Genomic DNA, 27,326 nt, shown 5'->3' on the forward strand with positions numbered 1-27,326 from the left:
AAATATCTTTACAGTGTACTATCATTTAAATATACCAAATCAGTATACCAAATAATACTGAAAAAATACCGAAATCTATATTTGATATATTTACAATTTATAACTAGTACTGTAAACAGTTTACAGGGTGGATTTATCATTTAAATATACCAAATAATACTGAAAAATACTGAAATCTATTTTTGGTATATTGTTATAACGAATACTAAAAACAAAATATGTCTTTATAGTGCGGTGTTGTCATTTAAATATACTAAAGTAATATACCGAAATGCATGTTTGGTATATTGTTATAACTAGTACAGTTAATAATATATATACATATTATTACAGTACAATATCATTTAAATATATCAAATTAATATACCAAAAATACTGAGAAAATGACAAAAAGGTATATTTGGTATATTGATATACCATATCTGAAATCCGTATGTCAAAGTTAGTCCAAAAAGTTATAATACCCTTTTAACCTATGGATAACGGGTATTAAAATAACTACAGCAATTGCAATTAGAGTTGCCAGCGCATTTGTGTAACTGTAAATGTGGGCGTGTCCATGTTGGGAGTCGGTGTTGCAAGTGTTGCCAACCGCATGGCAGAAATTGCGGTGCCTGTCAACATAAGCGAATTGCGAACCCACCTGCTGAAGCGCTTCACCTGTGCTCAGTTCACAGTGAAAGAGAGAGAGAGCGAGCGGGGAAATTGAAATTGTTTCTTTAATTATATTTTCCTGGCTACAAATCCTGTTTAAACTCTGCTAATAATTAAATTAAGTAAAAAACATGAAATTATAAATTAAAGCAACAGGAAATTCAATTGAATTTCAAGGCGGGGCAACAAAACACAAGCGAAATGTTTACGATACTCATACATTACATTTTTTTTGGGGGTGCAGTTCCCCCTCATAAAAAAACATAACTATGTATGAAACAAAACGATATGTGGGCGTTTCAACACGCGGGTGTTCTACGGCTTTCTCCATCAGCAGCTGAAGCAAAAGAGCGAAAGAAAGCTCATCATCATTACAAATTTGTTTGAACTCTGCCCACCTGGAAGCCAGTCAACGTAGTGAAGCAGCCTTTCCTTTCGCCTTGTATCTTGAGCTAAACATCTATTACAATTCTGCTTATCGCGATGCTCTTGAATTACAAATACCCCGAGATTGTTTGTGGAGAGAAATGATGAGTTGTGAGATGAGTTTTTTAGGGTGCGGCTATTGTTTTATTTTCGTTGTTGAATTTGTTGCTTTGGGTTTGTCTTCTTGTGGGTCACAGCTAAGTGACTTTTGTCTCAAGTTGAAGGCGCCAATAACATTAACATTAACTGTCTGTCATGGAGGTTAAAAGTAAATTGCATTCGATAAGTCATTTTTATGTGTGTGTTTGTTTGTTTGTTTGTTTCGAGGTGCGCTGCTGCAATTGCAATTCAAAATGCAGCTTGAAAGTTAGGCTGCACAATTTTCCAGCACTTTAAGTTCATTTTTCCCATTTCCATTTCCCATTCGATGCGAAATCCTTTAAGCCTTTTATGAACACATCAATTGCAATTGCTGTTTTGCAATCGACAACGCGAAATCGTCACGCAAACAAAATGACAAAGTCATCTTCTCAAGTTGTGCTGCATGTTGCATGCAGCAGCATCTGCAGCAGCAGCTGCTTGTGGGTGAATGCGTTGCATTGCTCACTTCGAAGCGTTGAAAACATTATTAGAGTCTTATCACATCCAAACCAAGCGAGGGGAGAAAGCAAAGAAAGCGATTAGTTTGCGACGTTTTTATGCAATCTTCTGCGTGGGTTGTGGCAAGTAATATATCAACATATATTGATTGGAAAAGGGAATTCAACTGCAACAATGGATCAATAACATGTGCAACACATCTACCATTCTTCGTGGGTTGTTTGAGAAATCATTTAAAAATAATTAAGCTCATGTTTGCTTTGTTCCCCAACCGCAACCCACGTTTTTCTCTTCTATCTGGAAGCTGTTGAGGTTTAGGGTTACATCTGAGGATGAAGAAGATGCGTGGGGCGCGTCTTGATCATAAATCAAAATGCAACGGAAGTGTAGAAAACATGAGACAAACTATGTGAAGTGTGTTGTTACATATTACGATATTGTATTTCGCCATAAACACAGCTCTAAATTAATCGACTTGTAAGAATGATTTGTTATTGTGTTGCACATTTTATGAGACAACACAAACATGTAAATAAGGAATATAAAACGATAAAGATTTAAAATCAAATCAATTAGTTGCATTGGAGATACATATATAAAAATGAAATTGATCGAGAAAGGTGCTAATCGAAATGAGATAGAAAACCTTTACAATCTAAGCAACAGGAAGCAATAGAAATAAAATCAATTCGATTTAGAGATTGCTCTTTAAAATTGTAATAAATCAATATGCAGGAAATACATTTGAAATGGTCTTTAGCTAATGAGATTGAGATGGAAGTAAGAGCGTGAGAATAAATGCAAAATGAATTACAAATCTTAAAAGTTTCTTGAGTTAAATTTTCTGAGATTGTTGAAGGCAAAATGAATTACAAATTTGATATTTCATAAGTTTTTTGAGTGGCATTTTCTGGAATTGTTGAAGGCTCTCAAATTGGATTTACTTCATCATATTTTTCTGTTTATTGCATTCAACTAATTGCACTTAATTTAGTCTACATTAATTGCAATGTCCTAAAGTTATTTTACAGACACTCCTTCTTTATGTTTTGTTTTGTGGCACATTAGTGAAATGTTTTGCCACATGCTGATTGCTCATTTGTTGCTGCTGTTGCTGCTACATTTGACATGTGTCCGTTGCAATGACAACACAAATTTAAATTACAATTCAGACACCTTTGACTCTGTTTTTTCTTCTGGGAGTTGCTGACAAAGCTGAAAGTGGCTAACAACAGCCAGCCAAAGAAAAACCGCAGCGTAAATTAGCCAACAAATGTTGGCAACATGTTGCTGCGCAGCATGTTGCTAACTGTGCCACAATGCCAAATGGGGAATGGGAAATAGGAATGGCAATTGAAATTGGAATTGCAGTTGCAATTTGTGTTGTTGCTTTGCTTCTTTGGCATGCCAAATGATATCGCAGCTAATAATTTATGACTTTTAATTTGCCACTTGTGCAAGATTTATGGCAATATGAAAATTGAAATGCAATCAAAAATATTATGTTAACCTCTGACACTGTCTGTGCAGCCAAAAACTATGGCGACGATTGAATAAAAATGCGCTCCAAACTAACGGAGCAAAATTGTACATAAATCAGTTAATGCAACGACAGTTTTTGGCCGCCTTATGGCGCCCTTTTGCCACAGACAACAACAACAACAACAACAATAGCAACAAGAAAAAGGTAAAACTGATTGACAAGCCATGAAATTGCATTTTGGTTAGTTTTTTTTCTTCGTAGCTTGTCTTATGGCTCCTGGCGCTGACAATTTGTAATGGAATTTTTTGTTTTATCGCTCTTAGAAAGTCTGAACTTTGACTCCCCCCGAATTGCTTTATGTGGCCTGGGAGCGTGGCGTCCTTTGCAACCTGCCTCACTCTATGTGTGTCCTGTAAAACAATAGAAATTCTGCTATCATCGATGCATCTCTCTCTCTTGCTGAGAGAGCGACTCCCAGCAGCGATTTGGCTTCATGCATCGATGCATCAGTTCGATCATCAGTTGCAGCAGCAGCAGCAGCAACATACAAAATATGAACATGACAACAATCCTCAACCTCGAATGCCACCCAAGTAAAATACATTTCCTACTTGTGGCCTTGGTTTCCTTCCTCTTGGCCATTTGTATTTTTGCTTTTTTTTTGTTGTTTGTCTATTGTTTGCATAAACATAGTTTGCAGTTTACGTTTTGTGTATTTTATTTGTTTATCAACTATGCAGCGATTTATTTGCATCCAGAGCTCGTCTGATGTCTTGCTCAGCTCTCTGTTGTTGTTGCTTGACTCGTGCAGCAATAAATTTTGAAATCTTTCTGCTGGCCGTTGGTGTGCAACAGACCCTGAAAAGAGCAAAAAACAAAAACTATACATTCAGAAACGTGCAATGAATTTCAAATGCAGTTACATTGAGAATTGACCAACTCTAGATCGCAAAGACTGAGAAACATTCATGCAGCATGTATCTGAGTTTCTAATGACACGAATCTATGAATGGTTTATTAAACTTGCGACTTACGAGTGTTTGTTTAATAGATATTTATGTGAGGGAAGTGTTTACTTTGAAGGCTTATTGCTGACTTCTGTGAAAATATCTGTAAATAAGTTGAAGCTTTAAATTCTGTCGTGTGAAAAATTTATTTTGTATAACTCTGAAAAGTTATCTTCCTTCAACTATTATAATTTAAGAAAAAAGAAAGTTTACTAAAGTAATTAAAATAAAAATGTGTGTATCGTAATTATTGGTACATACAATAATAACTAAAGTTTTTATGAATGAATTTGGTTGTGATCAGATAAGAATTGTAGCAGTTATTTACAAAATACTTATATTATATAATATATGGTATATTTTCAGTCCATGGTATATTTTAAATATAGTATTGTATCAATATACCAAAGCAAGAGACTATTTTATAAAAATATATTCGTCATCCCTTGATGATCTCATAAATTGTAATCTTATAGCTTTACAATCAAAAATAAAACTGACCTTTAAAAAAAAGTAAGACGTAAAAATCTCGTAAGCCTTTGCTATATACTATATACTGTTTTTTATAGTCATTGTCTGGATTTCCACTTCGCTATCTTATCACATAAGCCATAGCTGCTATCTGCTTTCTAAACCAACCAATTTCATTTGAACAATCCATAGTCTGTGCTATATGTAAATATAATAGCTGATGATACCATAAATTTATGGCACTAATTAATGCACTTCAGAGCCAACTGCGCTTCCTCAATAGGCCCACTTATCGGTTGCAAAGTGGGCCAACTACTATATAGTGTAAGTGCTTTATCGATTTTTCTGTGTTATCGCTCGCCGAATCAACAATGTCAACAATGCTATCGAAAGCAAATAAAAAAAAAATAAAATAAAAGAAAAATTAAAATTGAACCGCCGCGCAGTCCATTTCCCAATGCTGGTTGACTGCACTTTTGTCGCGTGTCTCCCGCATGCCCCCAAGTGGCAAGACACCCACACAGACACACAGACACACATACACACACATATATAGAGCATGTCATGCACCATCGCCACATGCACGGACCCAGAAAATTGGGTGAAAATCTTATGTTTCGTTTTTTCTGGCCATACATAAATTGTGCATGAGTAGAAGAAAAGCTTTTGCCTCTATCGTTGCCTATTCAATTAGCATAACAAACTATGTCTCGTTTTTTTTCCCCCAGTCAACACCCACTCTAGAATTTCTAATGCGGCGCCCAAAAGTGAGACAGAGAGAGAGGGAGAGACACTCGCTTAGTTGGAAATTGTTTTTCCATATCTGGGAGAAATGTTTTCTCATTCATCCACAGTTTGTTTGTGGTTGTGTTTTTTTCGGCTGTCAATTGGAGATTTGTTAGAAATGTTGTTGTGGGTTGCGTGACTTGGCATCTGGCGATTATTTGGCCGCCAAGTGTGTCCAAACATTTCACTTCGGGAACACAAATCATGAAGCGCCCCTATTTAGACATAAATTATATATTTATAGTGTTGAAGTCGCAGTCGAAGTCGAAGTTCTCTTCTCAATAAATTTTACCAGCTGCCTCTTTGAAGTGTATTTTTAATGATTTAACTATGTCACTTACTAATTCTTTCTCGTTTTCGCTCTCTTCTCTTTCTAGGTAAGAATCGTCAGACAGAAATAAATGATTGCATTTGGTGGAAAGTGTATTTGGTTTGGTGTTGCACACATGTTGCGTAAGTCTTTCTCTGTGTTTACATTTTCGTGTTGCTTCCGCAATTAAAATTGCCATTTCTCATATGGAGCTATCAACAAAACGAGATGCCATTTTCCTCTCCTCCCCACTCACTCCCCTTCACAATGTTTTGTCATAACTTAAGTTTTAGCATTGCGTGCAAATTTCAATTTTTCATGGAAAAACGTTTTCGTTTGCAATAACGTTGAAAATGCCAAAAATGCTACCAAGATTAGCTTAAAATGTGGGCACATCACATATGTGTGTGTATATTTTATATACCATATACTCCTTAGTCCAGCTGGACGCTCCCCTCTTGTAAATTTCCAACTCTTCATAATTAACATTCATTCGCTTTCTTTTTCGGTTTGAATTCGAATTCGTGCAATGCTTTAATTGTTTCGATTTCGTACATCACTTTCGCATTTTTGTGCTGTGTGATTTATTGCCAAATTATCCTCTGTTAATGTCTCTCAAATAATTGATATTTTCTGCGTCTTTATTGGCATGTCTCTACGTGATTTTTGCAGAGTTTTTCGCCAGCTACTTCAATTGAATTTATAATTTTCTTTTAGAAGGTTTCGCTTGGTTCCATCATCTCTGCTTTATAATTTCTTTTATGTGCTGCATTTCCATTTAATGTTTGTTTCTCTCAAAGCTTATGCACTTTAGAGATTTCCTTGGAAATCGGAGAACGTTTTTAATGCTCACTCTTCAAAGCGATTTGGTTTTTGCCCTGGCAGAACATTTAGCTTAGCTAAATGGAATTATAATTACTCATCTTTTTTCGAGCATTACATAAAATTACATATGGCATGCAAAGCGGAAGTTATGGTTCACCTTTTTCCTGAATTATTTTAGTGGAGGGGAAATTGAATAAAAAGACTTCAACTTGTGATTTGTATAAATTTGTGCCGGTAGGAAATGTGTGTAACAGGCAAATGGCAAATCTCTGACCCTATAAAATAATGTATTCTAGATCAGAATCATGTATGATATTGACCTGCTGATATGATCTGGCTGTCTATCCGTATGAACAGTTAGATATCAGAGATTATAAGAGGCACAATTATTCTTTAGTGATATCACTTGTTATATCAATATACTAAATATATATTTCGGTATATTTCAGTATTTGAATCCTTGTATAAATTCGGTATATTTAAATATGGATTACTTCTGTATTCTTGTTTTTATTCCAAGAAGCGGTATATATACTAAATATATATACGGTAATATACTAAATGTAGATTTCGGTATATTTCAGTATTTTTGATATAATAATTTGGTATAATTATACTATAATACCTCACCGTATTATAGAGATACAACCACTTGTTATATCAATATACTAGATAGTATTTTATTCCATATATAAATTCGGTATATTTAGATATAGATGACATCCATATTATTGTTTTTACACCAACAAGTGGTATATTAATATACTAAATATGGTTCGGTATATTCCAGTATTTTGTCGATACATTACATATTTGATATGATAATACCGCACTGTTTTGAGGGTCTCAGATCCGAACCCTCTCTACTGTAGTCTTCTTACTAAAAGTTAAAGTTTTATTTCATATTTCCATTTTCTAGCTTCTTTTACTGCCAATTTCCGTATCTCTTTTCGCATCTCACTGCAGTTCATTCAATTAGCTAATTACGCAGTCAACTTATCGCTGCAATCTCAGCGCGCAGATAACTTTTATTATTACCAAATGCCGATCAACATCATGATGATGATGATCATGGGGCAAGCAATTACTTTGATAAAGGCGAACATTTAGTGGCAGCTAACAAACTGCACAGACTAAGTTATCCACAATAACGAGAGTACAAGAAAGATGCACTCGATCGCAGGGCACATCAAATGCAGTTTTGCCTCTGCCTGTCGTTGTCTTCTTCTTTTTCTTCTTGGACCCCTCTCCATTTGGCTGTCTGCAACTGTCGTGGAGTCTTTTGGACTGCAAGCTGTCAGATTGCATATCTGTGAGTGCTTCCAAAGAGACAGAGAGAGAGGGAGAAGAGTTCGAACTCGCAGTCCGGCTGTCTGTCAAAGGCGCAGACCGAACGAAGACCGTCTCGAGCATTAGGAATATGGAAAACAATTCGTTGTTTGAACTTTTTATTTGCTGCCACAGTCAAAGCCAAAGTAGCGTCTGTCTTCCGGCAATGTTACAATGTTTTTGTTGCATCAATTTCAGTTTCAGTTTTGTTAGCTGTCACTGATCGTTGCAGTTGTTGTTGTTGTTGTTTTTGGCCTTTTCTATTTCGTTGCCAATCGCGCTGTCAATGCAACAACAAAGGGGGGAGACATTTGGTCTGCTTTTGCCTGCCGCTCAGCGATTTGCTCAGCTGATATGTCAAAGACACATTGAGTAGAAAAAGGTTTTTTGTTTCCGTTGCTGCCACTCAACTTGGGCAATTGAGTCACCACACGATTTGTTTTTTTGGGGGAAACGTGTAACTAGCACCTCGTAACTTGCCACCTGGCCAAAAAAAAAACCCTACGTGACAATCCCCAAAGGAACAACGTGCAGGATTATCATAAAACAAAAATTCACAGCTCAGGTGAAAATTGAAAATTCGCATATGCAAATTCCCCCCGTGGAGACTTTCTAATGTCAACTGCAAGCGGATATCTCAAGGGTGCATCGTTTGCACCTTTTTTTTTGGTCGCTCCCCCCACATTTGTTTTGCTGATGACCCGAAAATTGTGCAGCCGCATGATTAGCGCTTGTTAACTCTTGCAACATGCCACATGTGGTGGCAATCGTACGTGTGCAACGACGACATCATAATCCCAATGAGCCGACGCCGACGCTTTTCACTTGCAATATTTTGAATTCAATCATCGTGCAACAGTTGCAAGTGCGCCTTCGAGGTGTGCTCTGCCCACTCAGACTCTGGTCTGGTTGCTTGCAACAATCGATGGGGCACACTCCTCGTGTGCCACACACTCCTCGTCTGCGTATTATTCAAATTGTCGCGTTGGCAAATTGCTAATAAAGTTGCCAATCGTCGCGTTGCCAATAAAAATTATTGCTTTTATTTCGCAGCTATGCAAATTTTATGTGCAACTGCAACTTCAACTTCAACTGGCAACAAGGCGTTGTTATTGTCCCAATCCCAATCCCAAGTGTAGAGTGTTATTTTCAATGACTTCGTTATCGACCCATTGTCGCAGGCTTTCATCGAAGAAGGATCAGCTAAACTTTCACTGGGCAGCGTTTGGTTTATTGATCAGCTTGTTAAAAGAAAGTTGGACATAAGAAAAGTCAGCTGAAAGTGTTTTTATTCGATATGGATATATACGTATTCTATTATCAAAATAATGCCAAAGATTTTAGTATTAATTCTAATTACATTTCAACTTTGAAATAAGATTTCATTTGAATTATACAAACATGTTTTCTACTATCAACTTTATGCCAAAAATGCCAATTACATTTAAAAATAGAAACAATTGAATTTTTATGAATAGAATATGAATTCTTTTTGTAGAATATTATTCAAGATTACATGTTCTCAATAATGTATTTAATATTTTGCTGTGACAAGTATTAAAGTCCAATGCGCATTCGACTTTATCAGAGCACATGTGGCTATTAAATCTTACGAGATTGCAATTTATCAATGACAATTAAATCAGAATAGATTTGCAATTTATCAATGTCATTATTATTTAGCATGAATAGAGATAAAGTTTGTCGATTGCAGCTTAATCAATTCGATTAGTTAATAGCAATACAAGTTCTAAATGGAAAGCTTTATTTTGTTGATGTATATTTACTTTCTATTTCTTTTAACTACAACTTTATTAGTGATTGTTTAATTATACGCGGTACCCATAGCATAGAAGGTTATTAAAACTTTGTGCATGAAAAAAATGTAAGTAACAAGCAGAAGAGTCATCTCCGATCCCATTTTGGTTGACGATCTACTAAATTTTGCATTCTGTGGTATATTTTGAATGTAGACAATATACCAAATATAAGATATACATATTTATATTATATTTATATTTATTATATTTTTTGTGGTATATTTGTAGAATATGGTTTTATTGAAAATGAGTTGCGGGATTATCTCGCATTCGAGAACATTCGACTGTTGTTTTATTCATGTTTAAAAGTTCTGAATGGAAAACTATTGCTTTGGATTTTAGTTAGAAATGCCTTTACTAATACTCCATACAAAATAATTGTTTAATTACTCCGTTCTTTACTTCTCTGCCTAAAGTCCGTAGTCTAAATGACATCATTCATTTACTGTGTAACCAATTAAATAAATTTGCTCACTCTTTTGATTATCTTTCAAGCTATTTGCTTAAAGTCCACAAAATCTTTTCAGAGCTATAAGTAAAGTAAGTTTACTTTGCTTTGTAAGTAAGCCCTTTTGTGTAACTGGCTAAAAACTTGTTGATCGTTCTCTCTCTACTCTTTTTTTTGCCTTTTTCTTACACCTTGTAATCGCCAAGTTTTGCTCTCAGTTTTGGTTGCTCAGTAAGAGTTTTTTCTGTTTCTGCTGCAGTTTCAGTTCAATGTCCTCTAAACAATTGAACATTAAGCACGCTAAGCGCTTTGCTTGTTATTGTTGTTGCTTTGCGGTCTTTTTGGCGCTCTTTCACATGGCATCAAAAGCGTAATTCCCGATAGACCTCAACACTCATAAGTTAGCTGCAATGTTATTGAACCGAGCCCACATTATTAACGCCCCAAAAGAGACCCGCAAACAAAACAAAACAAAATACAAAAAAAAAGAGGAAGGAGCCAAAAGACAATATATATATTTAAGTTGGGCGATTAAATGGAGTTTAAGTAATGTCGCTGGGGTTGTGCACAAATTGCAGTTGGTAGCAAATCACGTCCAAAAGTGCAGGAAAGTGTTGGCCACAATGGACCACGTCCGAGATCAGATTGCTGAGTTTTGTTTTTTTGTGTAACTTTTACTTTGCCCCCAACGATGTGCTAACCCTAGAGAGGATGAGCCTCCTCTTTCCTCTCTCCACTCTCTCCTCCTTCCATCTTCCCTGCCTGCCAAACACTTTCTTCTGGACGCCTTTTAAAAATCAATTTCATTCCCGACTCGATCGAATCGTGGCTATACAAGTGCACTCACATGTCGTCGATCAGCGCGTTGATTGTCGTTTATCTTTCGGAAGTGCCAAACACTGACAAGCTGCTGTCGCTGTCTCAGCTGTTGCTGTTGCTGTTGGAGTTGCTGTGGTTGTGGCTGTCGTTGTGCACTTGCTGACCCCCAATGTGACCCCAGTGTGCGCTGAGTTATGAACCCGTTCGCCGCTTAATGAGTTGCACAGCCTGTCGCTTGAGGCTGCAACTTGAGGATGAGGAGGCGGTCCACTACACCACACTATGAATCGTTTTTTTTTTCTTTTGCTTTTTTGGGGGTCTCTTGAGTTATGCATGTGCCTGTGTTTTGATTTTGTAGCTTCTGGGCAAACAGACAGACTCCTACTTTGCCTCCTCCTTCTTTAGTTGCATCTCAACTCCTTCCAAATTGAGGTGTCGTAATTGTTGAAGAGAGAGAAAAAAACCACAGCGATTCACTTTGCTGCATCGTTGTTTGTTGTTCATCTCCACCTGTTTTTTTTTTTCTGGCTGATAGTGAAAGTCAAGCAAAAAAGTTTTCGTCCATTGTTTGTTTTTGGCCCCAGGACTGTTTTTTTTTTTATTTTTGCAAACTCAATTTGAAATGCACAACAAAACTATGGTATTTGTCTATACTATTGATGAACATGCCTAATCCGTAATTTATTAAATGCCAGTTAAGATTTTTATTTATTTCCAATGTAATTAAACTCTTTTCAGTTTTAAATGCATCACGTATATTTCCTTTCCTTTTTCACATCCATATTGATAGTGTATTTAGTTGTCGGTCTCTCATTTTTAACTATATATTTAATTTGTTTTCTGTGCTGTTTTTTTTTTTGCGTTTTATTATTTTTTGATGGCATTGCCTTTGGTTAGTTTTTGGAGGTAATTATATTATCCCCATTGTACAACTCTTTTGATGGGCACTTAATTTGCCAAATGTCGATTTTCAATTATAGTCGTTGAATGTTACTTTTGCTTTTGGCCACGCCCCATTTGCAACTTGTCAAGAAAGTTGCAAGCGACCATCAGTGTGGATAAGAGACATTATTAAGTTTCATCAGTTCAATAAAGGTTAAATGAATTGATCAAATTATCATAATTTCAAATGGTGCACTTCGTATAAAGATTATGATTATTGTTGCTTCGAGCATTTAAATAAGCTTTAAGCAGGTGTGTTTAATGGTATTTAAATGGTAAATTATTAGTATTAGAAATAAGTAATATCTTATAATTATGTGAAAGGGAAGTAATTTAGTTGGTCTAAGAGGATGTTGGTATAAAAATATACTAAGCATTAGCTTTTGTGTTGTTTATATTGAATCAATATATTCAGTTGTTTCTAAAAAACAAGCAGGAAAGTTACAGTTGAGTGCGCTTCCCATTTTCAAAAGTGTACAATCTTATACTTAAAATATACCAAATTGATATACCGAAAAATAATACATTATACCGGATCGATATAGCAAAAATACTAAATATACCGAATTATAATTATTAAAAATGTAGTTAATTAATATACCGAATATACTAAAATATACCGTATTGATATACCGAAATATATACAGTATTTGAATATACTATATATATATATATATAATACTATATTTATAATTTGAAAAATTTAGTTAATCAAAATACCAAACAATACTGAACTATAGCTATATTTGGTATTTCTGAATACTAAATAAAAATTTCTGGACAAGATATTTTATCGCTGATGATATATCTTCACCTTAGATTAAAATTCCAAGTTTTCCATAGCTTTTGTCGTATAGCCAAAGTTCTCTAGTAATAAATACAAAATTTCGTTATTTATTAACCTACAAAACACAACATTATTTATTGTTTTACTTGAAATACATTTTGAGTTGAGCATAAATCAAATCTCTCATCACTTGATTCTAGCATGTAAATTCTTTATACAAATACTTTGATAATCCTTTGCTATGCCAAGCATAAATTACAGTTCCATCTATTCCCATTCCCAAAAAGGTCACCCTAAGTTCAGTTTGGCGCATAAAAATTACACAGATTAGCTGCTGCAACTGCCACAGTGCAATGCGATTGTCTGTGGATGCCACATGTCTTATCAACAGATTGCTTAATGGTCTCCCACCATCAAAACAACTACAGATTAACCCAAGAGTTAACCCGCATGTTTGAGATGCAAAGATTAATGTACGACAATCTACAATGTTGACCTTGACTTGAGTGTACAGTAAAGCCTCGTTGCAGTGCACAATGTGCCCCATTAAGTTGCAACCTTCAATCAGAGCTCGTGGAAATTGTAATTGCCCAATTAAATGTTGCACAACAATAATTGTGATTATTATTTGCTCAATAATTAGTCAAACTGTGCAAAGCTTTTCCATTACCATTTCCATGGCAATTTTCCATATTTTGGCCATTTGCATTTGATGGCTAAACGCATTTGGTCAACGTCGATTATGAGCATTTGTCAAGTGCAGCTTATGTGGATTTTTACCGGCGATCATTTGTTAACTGTCGCGAGCTGCCAGAAAATTGTGAAAATGTGCTGCCAAATGGGAAAGCTAAGCTTAGCCAAAGAAAATGTGCCCCCCGCCTGTTTTGTGGTTAGTTACCATTTTTGTTCGGCGATCGGAAAATCAATCACAATGGATTTGAAATCGGATTTGGATTTGTGCCAAAGACTTATTGTTGTTTGATTTTTCCACAATTATTTCAAATATGCTGCGCTTTCTACACTGAAAGAAGTAAGACACAAAAAAATTGGAGCAAATCACGTCAAGTATTGACCTTCCGGAGTTCAGTGAACTTGTTCACCTAAATCTTGCTGCCACATTTGATACCCAACTCGAGAGCTCTCTCACAACATATCGGATTACCAAACAAGGTTCCCAAAAAAAAACACACACAACATACTCAGTAGTTGTAGTGGACATGTTGAACACTTTCAACACATCAAACGAAATGAGTCGTCGCGTCGTGTGGTCTTTGGGGCAAAGCCACAACTGAAGTGCAATTAAGTGCCTGGCCAAGAGTAGAGTGTGGGCTATAAACGACAGAGCGCCAAATGACCCAACTACCAAGCCAGCAACTTCATTTCAAATACCATTGGCAAGGTCACTTTTGGCCAAGATCAGCCAAAAAGAGTCGAAGCATAGCAAACACTTTCAATGAAAGGTTGAGTCTTAATCTTTATTGCCCATTGACTAACTAAGTGAATATATATAGTATGTTAGTTAGTTAGTTAGTGAATCTTGGTTGAAATTCGGTAGTTGAAAGCGATTCATTTTCATCGTCCGTCTGGCAATTAAAACGATATTATTACCAACGGTCAATGTACCAGGTACCGCTAAAAGTAGTTGAGAGAGATCCCCCCCGAAAAACGTTTTGGGCTAACGACTTGTTAATTGTGCAATAAATAGAAAGCGACCCAAGACAAGCCAAGCCAAGTGAAGACAAAAGCCAGAGACGACTTCCATTGCTGCCCCTTGATGTTGATGTTGTAATAATTGAAATTTAATGCTTCAGTTGCAGTGCAGTGAAAGCGAGCACAAAGGATTTGCTTTTTAAGCACAAATAAATGAGTGAAATAAAAGCTGCCTAAAAATGATCAATCAAAGTAGTTTTTGTCTAGATTCTGAGAAAGTAAGCGACTTGGTTAAGTTTAAGTTCCAAAAATTAATTACATAAACAGTTAAAGCTTGGCAATTTCATAATCAGTTTAAGCATTAAAAAGCATGTAACATGTTTTTAATGAGACCACAAGGAAAAACTTAACAAACGGTTGACAAAACAGACGAAGACGAAGACGAAACTTGTTCTCGCTTGTCGAGCCAAAAAGAAAAATTCCCCCCCATGGACTTTGAGAACGTGACGGCAACAAAAGCTACAGCAGCATCATCATCATCATCATCATCATCATTATTATTATCATCATCGTCTCTCGTCGTCGTCGTCGCTGTCGTCGTCGGCGGCGACTTCGTCTCGGTCGTCGTCTTATCGTGGCCAGCTCCGAACGTGACACTCGAACGTGATTATGTCAACCGTGTCGTTGTCGTCGTCTCTTTAATATCAGCCAGCTTTGTTGGTTGCTATCCTCTTCTTCCCCTTACTTCTTCGTCTCTTTCTCTCTTTGATATGTTACTCAATAGTCCGCGACGAGCCGGGTTTTTAACTGTTTGCTCTTTTACTCTCTGTCTGTTCGTCTCTTTGTCTGCTGCTGCATTCTAAGAACCGTTTTCAGTATAAGTCTCTCTCTCCTTCTTTTTCTCTTTGTGGGTTAATTCCCAGTGCATTTGCTGGCAGCACGTTGACATCATTCCGATTGCCTTTTTTTGGCCTGTTTTCTGGGTCAGCAGTTGGGTCATTTGTTTGCTTTGAATGACTCCCAGGCAGATTAATTGCTCGCTGACAAGCAACGTGCGATAGAGTGTTGCACTTAACACCCAAGCACCCCGACCGAGTGGCTTAACTGCACTCACTTCCTATGAGGGCTCCACCTCAAAAAGTATACCCTAGAAAAGTGACAAAGAAGTGTAATAAACTGTGAAGATTTATGGAAAACTGTGAGGAATATGTGAGTTTGCATAATGAAGATACGAACACTATTTAAAGTCAATATGTTAGTTGAATAAAAAATCATATAAGAATAAAAATAATCCTGTTTCACAAAAAAACATTCTAAAGAAAATATGCATTTATGAATTTTGAACAATATACGAGTAAAGTGAAGAAATCGAAATTGTTCTTGCGAAAGAAAAAGGAATAATTTTGTATTGCATATGAATTTATGGAAATATTATGAAAAAAGATATGAATTAGAAAAAAAATTGATTGAAATGGTCCATATACTATAAAACTTAATTACCTCAATATGTAGAAACTAAAAAACAATTCAAGGACGAAGTAAAGATAAACTTTTGAATAGAATCTTAACATTTGAAAATGTAAAACTGACGAAAATTTCCTCTCTTCTTCCTTTCTTTTCAACTTTTTCGTAGAACTTGAATTTCTTAAAATTTAATTCCGAAATGTAGTTATAAACATTTTAAAAATGATTGCTATTTTATATATCTTCATCTTATTTTCAACTTGTTCATAACAAGAAGCTTTTACAGGGTATCCCTTAGTTTGACACCCACAAAGCGAAGATCACTTTGTTTATTTTCTCACACCTCGCCGTGTCGCAAGTGTCAATTTCGTTGTCTGGGTCTCCAGCAACATCTCCATCTTCATTTCCCGTCTTTCCGCTTGTCATTTGTCATTTACCTTGTCAATAGTGAGAGATCTCTCTCAACTCCCCCAACTCTAGTCTAATGCAACTCAACTCAACTGAACTCAAGTCAAGTATCGTGCAACATGATGTGTTGTCCAGGTAATTAGAGTCAGCGCAGTTTTGCTTGCTGCACGCTCAAATTAGTCGCTTCCCCAAAACCGGGCAGTCCAATTTTTTTTTCTACTTGGCGTGTATTTGGTCTATTTAAAGGCGCTTTTTCGATAGCGATTTGGAAGTGTTCCAAATGCCGTGACTATTTCACTACGAAAATATTTCCCGAGTGAGCAAAAAAAGCGAAAAGTTGTGCGCGTTCCAATTTATGTGACATGTTGGAAATGTTTGTTGTTGTTATTATTATCGTTGTTGTTGTTGTCGTCTTGGGGACTCGTTCATTGACTTCCTGCTGTGCAGAAAATATGCTTAGATATTTTTTGACATGTTTAATCCATAAGCCTAATTCCTAATGCCAATAAAATGTTGCTAAAGCGCGACTTGCAGTGACTTGTGAATGACATTTATGAATACAACAAATTTTAGTAGTCACGAAATGATTCACAGATTGTATATTGAGAATAGAGCAAAGATGGGCGGATGCCTCCCCACAGAAAAAGCAAAAGCAACAGCAACAAAAAACATTGTCTAGGGGCGATAAAGAATTTAAGAAACGCGGTCGAGGTCACGTACTGACATTTTCGATAATGAATGATAATGTTGTTGTAGCAGCTAGTTAATTGTTGTATTTGTTGCTGTTGCTGTTGCTTCTGGTGTGGCAGCAACGATTGCTCAACTAACTATAGCCACAACATTGTGAGTCAACGAACCTCACACTCAGTCAGCAAAAAAAAGATCTAGAGATAGAAAGACGTGCCCAGTATTTAGCTTTTTATAAATAGACAACGCATTAGAAGACGCACGATTTCTTCAACATTTGCATGAAATTTGTTTTGTGCCCCGAATGAGAAATCACAAATAAAGAAGTCTGCGTGTGTGCGTCATGGTGCGGCAGACAGACAACAATTGGAGGACACTGTTGTAAAAAGTGTTGCAATCTCTGCTTCGGCTGCCCAATTAGCATTTCGCTGGCAAAACTGTGGCAGAAACTCATTTTTTAGCTGCTCAAATTTGATACTTAATGGATACTCACAAATCATAATCAAGCTGTAGCTTAACTTATGAGAAATCATAAAAAGAATGCTGTAAATGTAAAAAGGCAAATTGGGCATATTACGTATACGACATGGTCAACACAGAAGTAAATGTGGAATGTGAAAGACAATGCTGAGGGGGAAATGTGAAAGAAATATAAAACAATTAGTGGCACGTGAAAAGTTACTTAACTAATTGATAGGGGCCAATAAAATTCATATTATTTAACCACTAAATACTTAAAATTAATGTGATATAAATTACCAAATAAATAATAGCAAAACAATTTGGGTTTTAGTTAAAGAAAAGTGTGCACAAAAATAGAAAGGGTTGTAAAAGTTATAAATGAGAGTTGGAGTTATATAAATATGCACATTTTATTATGAGCAAATGAAAATGAAAAATATTATTAATATGAATTTATAGATTGAAAAGGGAAAGGAAGAGTTTTTACTTTATGAGAAATTTAAAAAATATGATAAAATATAATTAATATGAATATACGAAAAAAATAAACAAAATATATACTGAATGTCATATTTGGTATATCTATGTAGTACCACATTCAAGAGCAAAATAATGAGGCATTCATTTTAAAAAATACCAACAAATAAACTGCAAAAATTTTTAAAATATATCAACGGCTATATTTGGTATACCGATATTGTACTACATTCAAAATATATCATAGGATGCAAAATATATCAGATTGTCGTAAATTGTTGTAAATTGGGGTTTTTCCCATTTAAAAGTATCTCTTAAATAACTTCTACATCTTATCTTATCGCAACCAAATTTTCAGGAATCTTAAAGACTATAGTTAGTATTGTAACATATTTACCAAAATAAAATATAAATAGGTAATCCATTATATTACCCTAGCTAGGACAACTTTTCTAAGTCTTAAGACTTAAAATAAAAGATTTACATTTTAGTGCAATACCAAGAAAAATGACTCCTAACAATATTCATGGTCAGCTTAAAGAGTCAGTCAGCTCAACTCTACATTCATTTGTATTATTTATTTGTTATTCTTTTCGATTGCTGCATTTCTCAACTACTGCAGTGCATTCACTTTTCTTTAGCCATAACTTGTGAGCTGAACTCCGCTCTGCGCTGCCTCAATATCTTTTTGCCAATGGGCGCCGCTGGTTGAGTGTCTCAAAGTCTCAATTGCAATCACAACAGCGGAGAACATCTCAAGTTCAGTCGCAGATTAGTCACGAACTTTTTGCATAAAAAAACAAAACGTATTCTGGCTCATATTTTGTTCTCTTCTTTTTGATTTAGCTTTTGTTGTAGTTGCTGGTGTTTCTGGTGGCTCAGCTCAGCTTTCAGGTGGGTGGGTGAGTGAGCGTGTGCAAAATGCATTAAGAGGCTCGCCAAATTGCCAAGACCAAGAGTCGTGCAAAGATTGGGAGTGGTGGCAAAGCCACCGCAAGGCCCAGCAGCCAACCTCCAGCAACCAAAGCAGCCACAACTGAACTCGACTAAACAAAGAGAAAGGCGTTGCTCTGTGGCAGCCACAATGTGTCTTGCCTCGTGGCTGACTCTGGAGTTGAAGCTTGTTCCCTCTCTCTCTCTCGTTCGGTCCTCTTCTGCGAATGTAATGAGCCGCAAGTATCGCAAATAAGCAGCCGCTTGTGCCACACCCACCCGCCTCCACACACCTGCCTAGACTCGAAGCTCTCAAGAACTTGGAAGATGACTCGACTCACCTCAAGTAAAGACTGAACTAAAGTTGATTTTTATTTGCCCAAAATGGCCAAGCCTCTAAAATGAAGTTTTCCCCTATCTCCCTCTCACTCTCAAGAGTTCTTTTGCAGCTCATAATTAGATATAATGATAAAAATCATAATGCAAACAATTTTGAGCTCGTGTTTGTAATGACGCAGAAAATTGTCTAGCAAGAAATAAAGAGAAAAATTCCAATGTGCAGCTCGTTTGAATATTTACAGGAAAATTGTGGATCGAAGCAACGTTGTTAACTATAAAGCCATTGAACTGGAAGCGAGTTTGTTTATGAGAGAATGAAATGATAAAGATCCAAACATATTGATGAGTTCTGCAAAGAATAAACTTGTGAGGAAAAGTCGAAAAAGATTTTTAAATATTTACATTGCAAGGGAAATTTTTTGTTGTCAACTTTGATCAAGTCAAAAAAATTGACCGTCAAAAATGAAAAACTTTCCCGCTGCAGACTTTCGCGCAAAAGCAAAAGCGAACAAAATAAATCATTCTGTGTTTTTGCAGCAGCTGTCGAAATGTTTGCCAAAATGTCAAAATGTCGATGGCAATCAATTTCATAAACTCACGACGATCGCCTTTTTGTGTGTGTGACATTTCAATTTGTTGCAGGGAAAAGGGAACAGGTGAAAATTGATATTTATGACTTGAGTGCATAAAACATTTTCACCTCTTCAAATGCGGTTCAAGGATGTGTGATTGTCCAGGTGTTGCAAGCAAAAAGACGCTTTATCATATTTATCGACAGACAGCTATTATATACTAGTTGTTGTTGCTATTTACTTAGCCAACAGTCAAAATGATGCAAGAGTTCACTTTGGGGTTAAACTGTTGTATGAAGATCAATGTGCGATTAACAAACGTCAGAGGTCTCTTCTTCTTCCCAACATGTGGTTTTTCTTTCAGCCTGTCGTTGGCTATTTTGAGTGGGTGTCATTGTGCGGCATTTGCAGCATTTGCCACGCCCCTCTGACTGCGACTGCGACTCCGCCCCGCCTTCAAATGCAGCTTCAGTTAGAGTTGGAGGTCAACTTTGACCGGTGCGTGTCAATTACATTGTAATTATTTTCATAGTTGCTGTTTTGATAAATTGAATATCGCACGCTGCGCTGAGCGTGGACACAATGCGGAAAGTCTTTTTCGCCCATCAACAATTTATCGATTTATCTGCGCAGACAAAACAATGGAGACGACGGCTTATGCAATAGTGTGTGTGGGATTTGACCTTTGTTTTGTGTGTTGGGGGCGAAGATGACAAATGAGTGATGAAAATCTAAAGACGCTTTGGTTGTCTGCCCCCCAAAACGGAAATGCAGACGATGCCAGGAGTCAATTGCACTCGCAGAAAGAGTTGTGGAAATATTAAAAGATAAATTGTAGAGATAACACAAAAGATTAATTTGTTGACGGTTATTTTAACTATAGAGATTGCTGCACTTAACTAAAATAAAATAAGATTATATTACACTTCGAAATATATTTAGTATTTAATTTAAATAGAAGTAAAGAGAGTCTAACTATATAATTACTTTATATTAACTAACACTTAAATCGAAATAGAGCAAAAATTATAATCTTTTTAATATATAATTTACCTCTTAAGTGTGTTGAACTTAACTAAAGATATTATAAGACTTCAAATTACATTTAGTATTTAATTTAAAGCAGGCTAGTACACTTTATAGTAACTATATAATTACTTTATGCTAATTTAAAAGATTGCTGCACTTAAATAAGAATTAAATAAAGATAACACACTTTATAAGGATTATATATTAACTTTATCGTAAATATATACAAAATTTAAACTAACGCTTCAATAAAAATAGAGCAAAATAATAGTGTTTCACTTTATACTCTATTTAATAATTAATTTAACTTTAAAGTTTGTTCAACTTAACTAAAAATAAAATGGAATAATATTGTTGCAAGTATATAAAGTATTTAATTTAAATAGAACTAAAGAGACATAGTACACTTTATAGTAACTGTATACTAACTAAGAAGCTTGTTACACTTACGCTCTTACTAAATGAATTTCATTTCAAATTAAATTTGTTTTTGACTGAAATTTAAATGTAAATTAACTTTGCTCGACTATATTCAAAGTTTCTTAAGTAAGCACTGCTTTCGCTCAGTGTAGGAGGTGCAGTCAAGTCATTAGAGTTCTCAGTTCTGGGACTGTGCTGCACCCAAAGACAAAGGCAAACTTTGATGTTCTTTTTGGCTGGGCGAAAAACCCACGCGAAAGGAAAAAGACAAGCACAAGCCCAAAGACAGACAACAACTTCATTTACAAGCTGGGTTTATATTAAGTATACGTGATGTGTGCGCTTTCCAATTGCCTGTCAACGCCAATTAAGACTTCTTTTTTCTTCTCGCTGTCTATTTCCAGGTGTTGTACCATGAAATTGTATCACACGCTCGAGTTGTAAGCGCTTGCATACGAGCCGCCTCTGAAAGGGAACGAGCAGCAGAGCAATCACAGCAAATAGCAACCGCAACAGCAACACAACAGCCTGCCTCCCTCACCAGCAACTGTTCGAGTGAGTCGACGACCAGCGAATCGGTGACCAAATCGAATAGTCTAAGCAGCGGTTTTGCCTCAGATGGCGCACCATTGACCACGCCCAGCACAGCAGCCACAACAGCAGCTCCAACAGCAACAACAGCAGCTCCATCCGCAGCTCATCCAAGGAAAGGTGAAGGCAATTTGGAGCGTCTACGCGATCGTTATCATCTGCTCTATTTGAAGGCCTTTGAGCTGCAACTCTGCCTGGACAATTTACTGCGCAAACGCAGCTCCACAGCGGTAAGTTAAATGCGTCCATAAATACACATTTTGAAATCGCCTTGACTTTAGCCTTAAACTTGCCAAGCTATAATAAAATCCGACCTCGCCGCTGTTTTCTATTTACGTTTAGAAAATGAGCCGAAAACGCATTGCATTTCTTGAATTCTTGGAAAAAACAAACTAAAGTAAAATAAAAGCGAAGCAACCACTTTGTGATGCCTCATTTTGTGTGGCGCCGCTTTCCTTTCCTTAAGTTTACATTATTGCGGCCTTTTTTGTGTCCGCCTCAGCGCCAAATGCGGGCATTTCTAATTACAAAAGTGTCTCTGCTCACTGATTTAATTAATTCATTTGGTGAAAATGCCGACGATGCCGCAAATGCCTCGAAATGTAATCAACGCGGCAAACGCAGCAGCAACTTGCAACCAATTGCCATCGACAGATGCTTCAATCCTAAGGCAACTCTATGTTAGTGGCAATTGCATTTCTAGAAAAAGTACAATTTCACCTTCTCAAGAGAGCTCAAATGCCTGGAGAGACATTAATTCTGCCATCAATTGTTTCGTGATTGCTGCTAATTAAATGATTTATCTTTCTGCCTGTTTTTTTGTTGGCGAATTCCAGCAAATGGTTAATTTAAACGTTTGTAATTGCTGTGATATCCTTGAGAAAAACAGCAAAAGTGCAACTTTGTGACTTGCTTTGATGCATCATATCGGTGTCATGAATTTGCAATTAGTTAATTGTGCGAATGCAATTTTAAAGTATAGGAATTAAATAGTAGTGATTTTTATACTTAAATTTGCTTTGAAGATGCCGAATATATGGAACACTTTCTTCATAACAGTGATAGCAATGTTCTAATAAATTTTTATTTTAATTTAAAAAGAAAAGCAAAGTATAACTCATATTTAATGATTAAATATCGCACAAATCACACAAAGTATAACTCATATTTAATGATTAAATATCACGTAATTCTGCGAATTTTTAAGGCTGATTTCTTTGCTTACAACTGATTTTTACAATAGACCAATCTTTGATAATCTTATGATAGTATGGCTATTAAACGATTTTAGTATGCGTTTAAAAAGTCTTTTTATACCCGCTCTCCATAGGGCATATGAAAGAGTCATGCCCGACTCCATAAAGTACATATATTCTTGATAAGCTTTAACAGGCGAGACAATATAGCCATGTCCGTCTTTCTGTCTGTCTGTCTGTCCGTCCGTATGAAGCACTGAGTCTCAGAGGCTATATAGTTTTCTTACTTGTTTATTCTGAAGTAAATCCAGAAAGGTTATAGATTCTCTATACAAAAACATTCCATTCAATCAAAATATCTTAAATATAAATGTAAATTTTGACAATCTCTTCTTATTCTTTGCAAATTGCAATTTATGCGTAAGTGCAATCTACTGCATATCTACTCTTTATATTTTGTGACAGTTTTACAGCCTCTCTATACCACTTTGAAGTTATTATCTTTTACTTTTACTTAAGAACACGACACAAATAAAAGTGTCTTCCACTTTCTATGTTTGGCTTTGTTTTGGCATAACGAGTTCCTTTCTAGCCTTTCAATTGCATCCAACGACAACAGCAACAATCTCTCAATTCTGCGTGGCTTCATTGCTCTGCACTTCTCTCCACTCTCTACTTCCTCACTCTCCACTATTTCTTACTGCTCTGCTCTATCCTATACACTCTCCACTTCTTTGCTCTGCACTACTCTACTCTACACACTCTCCACTTCTCTTCTCTACTCTTCACACTTTTTATTCTATGTGCATGCATCCCACTCACTTGACACACAGCTGGCTGCTAGTGAAAGTTTTTTCCTATAATCACATTGACCCAGTTTTTGCGAGATTCTTCTGCCCACAATTCCCTCTCTCCAGCTTCCTCTGCTTCTTCTTTTCGACTCCAGCTTTTGCTCTGATTTAGAGCACTTAAATCGTTTCCCGGTGCAAAGTTCTGAGTGGAGTCGACTCCCTGTTGCTGTTGCTGCTGTTGCTTTTGGCCTGTGGCAAGACACAGTATATAATTGCAATCGTTTTGTAAACGCTCTCGGTAACCACATTTTAATTGTGTATAATTTGTGAGCCAGCTAGCGAGAGGGAGAAAGACAGATGCAGTCTCTGGCTTGGAAGCTTGGCTTCCGTTGTGACTCGTGCCACGTTATTTACACTGAATGTCGTAACTCATGCAAGGCACGCACTCCCAACTAACTTGCAACTGACCCACACAGCTAAACTTGGCTGCCCTCTGTGGTGGCAGCAACAGCAACAACAGCTGCCGCTGCCTCTCATTGTGGCTGTCAAGCCTGCGGCTCTGGAGCAGAGCAGTTCATGATGCCCGCTTTAAACCGCTTCATTTGAGTCTCGAGTTTCTCCTAGCCCGCTTTTCGGCTTCGGTCTCTCTTACTCGCTGATGCAACAATTTGCATTTGATCGCCGCCAGCTAAGCATAGGCACACTTCCCCCTCTCTCTCTCCCCCCCCTCTCTTTTGACACGCCCCCCTTTAGCTGTGACCAATTTGCCGCCTACTCTGCATGCTGGACACGACGCTCGCTGGTGCCTTATAATTTGCAACACTTTCCTGACTGATTTTCTGTGCTCCACATTTTGTGCTTAGGCCACATGCTAATTTTTGCAGCGGATAAGCCTAAAGATAAGTCGCTGCCACATGTGGCAAAAGCACACGTAATCAACAAATGTCAAATGTGATCATTAATTTAGCTGCTTTTTGCCTGCTGCTGTCAATAACGAAAAAAAAACCGAAGAAAACAGAAAAACCTGGCAGCTGCCAGTGTTGTAAAATGCGGCGCAGAAATTATGCCCAATATAAAATCAAATTACACATGAAACGAGTAAAAGTGAAATTTATGGCGACCCCGACTGCAACAGCAACAGCAACATCAACAGCAAACATTGCAAACTTGGCCCAGAGGTCGACTCTTCACCTACAACTTACCACTTCGAACTTGCCACATCAGCTGCTGTTGCAGCTGCCGCCGCCACAAAAAAGTGGAAAGTAGCCAAAGTTTAGAGAGAGCGAGAGGGAGGAAACAAAGTAGGGGACAAAAAATAAGCACAACAAATGAAAATAAACCAAATCAAATTTACGACGTGCCCAGAGAGCGAGCAACTCCTCATAAAATGCATTTTGCCTGTTATGCATTTTATTTCTTCTTCGCTTCTCTTCATTTCCCACTCTTACTCCCTTCCCCCTCCAAGCTTCGCTCCTCTCGATAAACAAATGCAATGCTGTCAGTCGAATTACATTGATTACACTTGATTATTATATTTGCTTGTTTTGTGTTTTTTGTGGTTGCTCGCTTCCCTTGGCTTTTCTTGTTGTATTTTCTTAGCCCTTTGCCTTGTCTTGTTTATTCTTGGCAGGGCCAATGCACCTTTTGATTGATTCATCAGTTAGCCAGTTGAAGGCCACCAACTGCAGCGAAAGTGTTGAAAGCCCCGCACTCACAGAGACATCTGGCCACAGCTGCTACTTATAACAAATTTAAATTCGAGTTCGGAAAAACTGCTGCCGCCTTCTGTATTAGTCTTAAAATGTATTGCAAACAAAGGTCTAGCCATAAATTAATTAACAAGACAATAGCAAACGAGTAAATACTGCAGCTTGGCAACAAAAGAGTTTAATATTTAGCCAAAAGACAAAGGCAAGTTCTCAGTAAACTGTTTGCGAATACAACGATAAACATTTGGCAATGCGTCATAAAAGTTTGCAAATTTAACACAAAAGTAGACTTGAGGAAGCCAACATTATTTACCAATGATTTGGCTTTAGTTCTTCTGCTTATTTTGGCGCTTTGCAACACTGATATAACGATTTTCAACAACCATAATTTGTGGACTTTACCAATACTGATATAGTGTAGGGAAATTGAAAGTTAACAGTGACATTGAAATCTTTGTGAGTAAACATAATTAAAAATGAAAAAATAATTTAAAAAAAATAAGAAAATTTGTATAAAACTTCAAAAAGAAATAATTTCAAAGTTTTCAAAATATTTATCCCTTATACATAACTCAAAATATGTTAATGCGTTTATTAACACTGGTCGGATGAATTCCATACTACATTATTTCCTTTCTATCTATCAAAAAAGCTGCATTGTATAGGACCAAAATATGTGTGAAGTAGTTCAGTTCTAGTTCACAGAAATAACACTTTCTTATAAACCCTTTAACACCATTCAATTACTGTTTTCTCAATCGAATTAATAAAAAATTCCCACCCAACGTTATTCAACACTTATCAAGTGACATTTCCTGTGCTAACCTTGGCATTGAAACGTTTGCAAATGATTACAAAAAAGATGAAAGAGAAATGTGTGATCAAACTGAAAATAGATTAAAGACAATTTTATTGGACACACATTCGACACGACGTTTAGCAACACTTGACAAAAACAATGTGCAGCTAATTGGATTTTGCTATAGTCTGACACACACAACAACACAATGACGAGCAGCCAATTAACGTCGATCAATATACATAGGAGTAATAAAAATTTTGTTAACAATTTATGAATTTAATTGCCAATCGATGAATGTACGAATCGAAATGATTGAATGCGGCACATCAATCACAAAGGCCAAGAGCATAAATCAATCTTGTTATGCGAATAGAGCGAACGGTAGCAACAACAAAAAAGCTAAGAAAAACTGAAATAAATAGCTCATAATAAAAACTTAGAGACACAAAAAAAAAATGAAAAAATGCAAATTAGAGTGTTTACTCGTTATACGTATTTTATAGTTATTTATTTATTGGCTGCGAAAAGGCACGAAAATGAATGAATGCGCAGTGAATAAAAATTGACGTGCAACAAATGTTGCTGCAACTTTAGTGCAGTAGTTTTTGGTGTTGTTCGTGCTTGGAATATCGGAACTGCATTTGCATGTTGTGTGTATTATTGCAACAACAACTGACAACTACAAATTGTGACTATTAAATATTGTGTGAGTGCATGTTGAATGCATGTGGCAGTGACTGTGGCAGGCAGTCGCCCGGAAGATGCGAGTGCCGCAAATTAAATCACAATAATTATGTAAATTTTGCAGTGTTTATAGCTTGTTTTGGGGCGTGACACCCACAACACACACACACACACACACACTGCGCAATGCGGAAGCTGGCAGCAGCATGCCACAGACTCACTTGCCACTTGCCACAGCAAAAACTTTAAACAATGGCCCGAAAAACAAAAAGCTTAAGTTTCACTTTCGACTGACGCGCCGTCGCGTTGCAAGGCCGTTGTTGCAGCTGCCACACAGCACAGCAATGCTTAAGCCAAAGTAATTACCACGCCGCACGGGTCTCACTTTCTGTGCTGCTGCTGTCC

General features: G+C 36.6%; 1 protein-coding gene and 1 long non-coding RNA gene across 2 annotated transcripts in view; one reads left to right on the plus strand and one right to left on the minus strand.

Annotated features, from left to right (window-relative positions):
* LOC133842319 (klarsicht protein) overlaps window positions 1-27,326 on the plus strand; it is a 178,350-nt gene that overhangs the window by 112,292 nt on the left and 38,732 nt on the right. The window contains 1 exon segment of the mRNA XM_062275370.1: window positions 21,553-21,969. Within this exon segment, the coding sequence (XP_062131354.1) occupies window positions 21,553-21,969 (417 nt within the window).
* Window positions 21,773-22,725, minus strand: LOC133842324 (uncharacterized). Its single transcript, XR_009894384.1, has 2 exons — window positions 22,460-22,725; window positions 21,773-22,404 (listed from the first exon to the last, which is right to left on the minus strand). It is a non-coding gene; the product is annotated as an uncharacterized LOC133842324 (long non-coding RNA).

The sequence above is a fragment of the Drosophila sulfurigaster genome, chromosome 3, assembly GCF_023558435.1.
Source record: "Drosophila sulfurigaster albostrigata strain 15112-1811.04 chromosome 3, ASM2355843v2, whole genome shotgun sequence".
Classification (NCBI taxonomy): Eukaryota; Metazoa; Arthropoda; class Insecta; order Diptera; family Drosophilidae; genus Drosophila; species Drosophila sulfurigaster.